The sequence below is a fragment of the Piliocolobus tephrosceles genome, chromosome 16, assembly GCF_002776525.5.
Source record: "Piliocolobus tephrosceles isolate RC106 chromosome 16, ASM277652v3, whole genome shotgun sequence".
NCBI lineage: Eukaryota > Metazoa > Chordata > Mammalia > Primates > Cercopithecidae > Piliocolobus > Piliocolobus tephrosceles.
Window position 1 is genome coordinate 47,985,272 of NC_045449.1, and position 6,029 is coordinate 47,991,300.

The 6,029-nt window shown below is 51.7% G+C and overlaps 1 protein-coding gene across 1 annotated transcript in view; it reads right to left on the reverse strand.

Moving 5' to 3' along the window:
* Positions 1-3,301, reverse strand: part of ARL5C (ADP ribosylation factor like GTPase 5C) — an 11,004-nt gene extending 7,703 nt beyond the window's left edge. Inside the window, 3 exon segments of the mRNA XM_023204738.1 lie at positions 1,278-1,338; positions 1,913-1,962; positions 3,288-3,301. Coding sequence (XP_023060506.1) covers positions 1,278-1,338; positions 1,913-1,962; positions 3,288-3,301 — 125 coding nt within the window.
* Positions 3,302-6,029: the final 2,728 nt, after the last annotated feature.

The following is a 6,029-nucleotide window of genomic DNA, read 5'->3' on the forward strand; positions in this document are numbered from 1 at the left end:
CTCCCATTGCACAGGCTGGAGTGCAGTGGCGTGATCTCGGCTCACTGCAACCTCCACCTCCCGGGTTCAAGTGATTCTTCTTCCTCAGCCTCCAGAGTAGCTGTGATTACAGGCATGTGCCACCACGTCCGGCTATTTTTTTTTTTTTTTTTTAGTAGAGACAGGGTGTCACCATGTTGGCCAGGCTGGTCTCGAACTCCTGTCCTCGGGTGATCCACCCGCCTTGGTCTCTCAAAGTGTTAGGATTACAGGCGTGAGTCACCGTGCCTAGCCCTTTTTTAAAATTTTATTTGTTTTTTAATTTTCATTTTTAGTAGAGACGAGGTTTCACCATGTTGGCCAGGCTGCTCTTGAACTCCTGATCTCAGGTGATCCGCCCGCCTCGGCCTCCCAAAGTGCTGTGATTACAGGTGTGAGCCACCGCGCCCAGCCACGGTTTTGCATTTCTAATAAGCTTTCAGGTGATGCCTATGTGACTGGTCTGTAGACCACACTTTAAGAAGCAAGAGTTTAGAAAAATAGACACAGTGAGGGACATCAGAGAGGTGCTTTGTTTAAAGTGACATAGAAAACATATACATGCTTTTATATGTAAATAATGCTTCTGAAAAGTTACTGCAAAGTTACAATAGGAGGAAAACTAGGAGCTAGATGCGAGAAGGAAACTTACTTTTCACTGTGTATTCCTCCATTGTTTGAAATTTTCCTTTATGCTTTTTAAAAATCATTTACATGTATTACTTTTTCATGGAAAAGCTTATCCTAGGTAAAGTACTTTGGAGGCTGTAAAATGGGAGAGGTGCCATCCAGAGAGCGAATATCGGGGAAAGCTGCGATCGGTATTTACTCAGCCTCACCCATATGTGCCAGGCTTGCTAGACCAGGAGCTACAGAGACTCAGTGAGCCTTTGGATTTGAAGAAGGGAAAGAAAGTTAACTGGCAGAGAGGACAGGGGTAAGGAAGGGGCGACCTGCCGCTAGAGGGAGCGAAGAGCAGGAAGGCAGGTTGGGACACTTGGCAGGCCTGGAGCTGGGTTTGGCAGGGGCCCGGGAAGATGGAGGAAAGCAGTGGGAGCTAGGGTTGCCCGTACGGTGCAGGATTTGAATGCCAGGCCAAGGAGCCGCAGTACTAGGAAGGTCCAAGCAGCGTTCCCAATCACTCCTCCGGGTACAGAGGAGCCCGGTGACCCAGGGAAGAGCTCTAGTGATTGGTCCCCATGCCTGTCAGTCTGGTGGGAGGCCCAGCCCTCTACCTTCCCCGCCCGAGAGTCAGTTACAACTGGTAGAGAATGGTGGTCTTTCCCGCATTGTCCAATCCCATGATGGTAACCTTCTGCTCTGGAAACATCGGAGAGGAAGGGCAGCGTCAGGGCCAAACCCGATGGCCAAGGGACTGTATGTCCCCACCAGACCTCCCAGGAAGGAGATAGCGCTCCTCGCATGCTGGGGACCTCTGCCCACCTTAGCGTGTCTGCTTCCTACCCAGCCCCGACACCTGCCCCACTCCGGGACGCTAGAAAAGCCAGCTGAGCCCCCACCCCCCTTCACATTCTAGAAGAGTCTGAAAGGCCCAGGGCGCCGCTGGGCTTACCGCAAGACGGTGTCTGGAGAAAGAGCCGAACGCGAAGTCACAGTCGCAGGAAACTCGCAGCAGCCCCCCATCCCCGCCGCTGGCGCCGTTTAGCGGGGAGAAAGGAGGCTTGCCCAGCCCTGCGTCCTGGGGCGCACCAAAGCGCGAGGATCCAAGAGGAGCAGGCAGGGACGGGGCAGGGGAGGCCGCGCGGCAGTCGAGGAGCGCCCATATACGACCCTCGGAGCCCGAGGTCCCCCAGTGCGTCCGACCCCAGATCAGAGGAGTCCCAGAAGAGAGCGAGATCAAAGCGCTCGCTTGGATGCCCTGTGCGCCCCTTACCCTGGTTCCCGAAGACGCTCATTAACTTGGCAATCAGCTGTCCTACGGCACTTCCCGGGCCGGACAGGTGCAGGAGGGCTCAGCGGCCTCAGGAGCGGAGTCGGCCCTGGTGCTCGGAGCTCCGCTCCCCCGGGGAGGGTCTGGCAGGCTTTGCCTATGAAGTTAGGGAAGCCCCACGCGTCACCAACCAGACCTGGGAACCCTCTGGGACGCTGGCCCTTCGCGGGCGCTATGGACACCCCAGTGACTAAGGGCTGCCTGTCCAGGGCCCGAGAGGTGCAAGGAATATGGGAGTTCCAGGCTCCAGTTCTCCCCTTCGCCCTGCGAAAACTCCAGTTATCCGGGTGGACTGCACCACCGCAAATCAGCGGAGACTCAGCACTGCGCCCGGAACCGGATCCCAGCTCTCCCTTCTCTGAGTGCCACTTCTAGGGCACTAGACTGAAGCAAAACCCCAGGCGACCCACTTTCTGTACCTACCAGCTGTGTAGTACAGACGGGGCTCACCGATCCTCTCTGAGCTGGGAGAATATTCCAACCCTCCACAGATCTTCAGTTGGTTCACTAGCGTGGGTCTTGTGGGCCCACTCAAAGTGTGTTCTGCTGGGGAAAGGCAGGGTCTCCCCTTGGTGCTTGGCAACTTCTAGGATAAATTAGTGCTCCTGCAATTCACTGACAAACCCACTGCCTAGGCACAGCTTCCTGATTCCCAGAAGTGGGCACCTGAAGACAAGGATGGAGCATGAAGAGAGATCCTCCAGCTGGAGGCCCTGCAGAGAGGCCCCAGATACCTGGCAGAGGAGTACATGAGCCAATACAGAACCAGGAGGCCAGATCTGAGGAGGTGATGGAAGGGGGGGTTTCTGTTGTTGCTTGTGAATTTCTTCCTTTGCTTAAGCTGGGGGGAAAAATAATAATAATAAATAAATAAACAAACAAACAGATAACAAGAGGAAAAGTCGAAAAGGCAACATGCCCTCAGGCTGCGGAGGTGGTTAGCAGGAGATCCAGCCAACACACCAGGGAGCCAGCTCCTTCCACCCCACTGCACTGCCCTCCTACAGCCTCCACTAAGGTAACGACCCTCCATTAAGGTAACAACTCTAACTGGTCTCCCTGCCTCTACCTCTCCTTTCCCAGGGCATCCTCTCCATGGCCCTATTAACCTTCCTAAAGCACAGCTGTAGGAGTCTGTAACTCCCCCAGCTCATAAACCTTCAATGGCTCCCTATTGCTCACTGGATTCAGATCAGTCTCCACTTGACTGATCTGACATTCAAGAGCCTCCATGAACAGACTGCACCTGCCTTGGCAGGTTTATCTCCCAGGCTCTACTGGTTCCTGCCTACACATGCCCAGCTCTTTCTGACTGTACCTTTGCTTCTGCATTTCCTCCTTGAGTGCCTTTCACCTTCTCAGAAAAGAGAATGCTTGAGACCTTTTAGCTCCCCTGCCATAAAAGCCACCTGCTTCCCCAGCCCTCGCTTGGTTCTCCAGCTACATGGGCTTTTCCCTACACTGGGATTATAGACGGGCAAGTCTGTTTCCTTCCATCAACTGTGAGTCCGAGGGTGGGGTTCATATCTTATTAACCAGCGTGTGACCCCCGCACTCCCTGCCTGGTCCGGAGCCCGGCACACAGGAGGAATGTGTTGCTATCAGACTGATGTAGAATGAGTTAAGCTACAGCCTGAGAAATGGCACTTGGAATATTGAAAAAGGAATGGGAACACAAGTTTAAGAGGATTGAGGAAGGCTGGGAAGTTTGTGGGTAGAAGGAAAATAGCTCACTAAATACAGACTTTCATCCCACCCAACTTGGTGCCCAGAGTTAGAAGGATAGAGTTGACTGCCAGAGCCCATCTGGGCTGATTGCGTTTCAGCCTTAGCTGAGAAGGAGCCAAGTCTGGGGCTGGGGGATGGGGCACTGAGGGTGCTGAGGGAAGCAGCAGTGTCTTAAGCATTTAACCATCTGTTTCCTGGGGGTAGGGGGATGGAGGGAGGAACCTCTTAGTGCATGCTGCCCTCCCCACCTTCTCTTTGCAGAATTGAAAGTAATACTCTGCAAGCTGGAAACACTTCAGTAAACAGACAAAGACAGGGGATCTCTCTGAGCATACTCTGGCTCGGGAAGTTGCCTGATTAAAAAAAATACATAGTTAAAACAGAAAAGAAGAAAAAGAAAAGAAAAGAAAAAAACAGACAAGAAGATCTGCCTCCACTTTGAGGCCCAGGACCCGGATCTTAAGAAGCATTCATTCATTTATTCATTAATTTAACAAATATGAGCCAGGAAACACATGAAGTAGACAAAACAGACCCAGTTCGAGTCTTCATGTTTTTGTTTTTGTTTTTTTTTGTTTTTTTTGAGACAGAATCTTGCTCTGTCACCCAGGCTGGAGTCCAGTGGCGGGATCATGGCTCACTGCAGCCTCAACCTCCCAGGCTCAAGTGATCCTCCCACCTCAGCTTCCGAAGTAGCTGGGACTAGAGGTGAAAGCCACCACGCCCAGCTTTTTTTTTTTTTTTTTTTTTTTTTGTAGAGATGGGCTTCACCATTGGTCTCCAACTCCTGGACTCAAACAGTCTCCCTCCTCAGCCTCCCAAAGTGCTGGGATTACAGGCACTGCTCCCATTCCCAGTCTGTGTCTTTATGGAGCTTGTGATGTAGAGGGAGAGACAGATACACACACACACACACACCCCTCTGAAAGACAGTAGGAAGGCCTGATTTAAAAGGAAAGCAAGGCACCCTTCTCTGAAGAAAATGAGAGGTGAAGCCAGCTGGATTTCCTGAGTAGAGTGGGGACTTGGAGAACTTTTCTGTCTTACAAGAGGATTGTAAAATGCACCAATCAGCCCTCTGTAGCTAGCAAGAGGATTGTAAAATGCACCAATCAGCACTCTGTAAAAATGCACCAATCAATGCTCTATGGCTAGCAAGAGGATTGTAAAATGCACCATTCAGTGCTCTGTAAAATGCACCAATCAGCATTCTGGAAAATGCACCAATCAGCACTCCGTAAAATGCACCAATCAGCAGGATCCTAAAAGTAGCCAATCGAAGGGAGGATTGAAAAAAGCACACTCGGCCGGGCGCGGTGGCTCAAGCCTGTAATCCCAGCACTTTGGGAGGCCGAGACGGGCGGATCACGAGGTCAGGAGATCGAGACCATCCTGGCTAACACGGTGAAACCCCGTCTCTACTAAAAAATACAAAAACTAGCCGGGCGAGGTGGCGGGCGCCTGTAGTCCCAGCTACTCCGGAGGCTGAGGCAGGAGAATGGCATAAACCCGGGAGGCAGAGCTTGCAGTGAGCTGAGATCCGGCCACTGCACTCCAGTCCGGGCGACAGAGCGAGACTCCGCCTCAAAAAAAAAAAAAAAAAAAAAAAAAAGAAAAAAGCACACTCTGATAGGACAGAAACAGAACATGGGCAGGGCCAATAAGGGAATAAATGCTGGCCACCTCCCCGCCAGCAGTGGCAACGGACTAGGGTGTGGTTCCACGCTGTGGAAGCTTTAGTTCTATTGCATTCCTTGGCTCTTCACAGTAAATCTTGCTGCTGCTCAATCTTTGGGTCTGTGCCATCTTTAAGAGCTGTTAACATGCAGCAGGAAGGTCCGAGGCTCCATTCTTGAAGTCAGCGAGACCAGGAACCCCACCAGCAGAAACCAACTCTGGACACAAAAAGGTTATTTGAGCTAAGACAGAATTTTTCTCCAAGATACTGAATGGGAACAGCCCCTTGTCCCTGGACCATGGTGGCCTCGGCTTAGTTCTCTTTAGTGTAGAAAAGTGAAAACCTTAAGCCACACCTAGTACCCGGGCCTCTCCCACATCATCTTATTCTGGGACAGAATCCACTGCAAAAACAGGAGTAGCTAGTCAGGGAAGGAAACGAAGGGTCCCAGGTAGCAGGAGTCCCTAGTGCCTCGGTTCCTGCAGGGTCTCAGCTGACTTCATGGTTGTTGAAATCCTCACACATGGACAACCACTGACTTGCTGATGGTGTAGCCAGCGTTAGTTGAGAGCATCTGATTACCAAGAAACAAGAATCTCACTATCTCCAAGCCAGCTAGAAATGCCCTTCCTGCAAGTTCCGGGCAAATGCAAT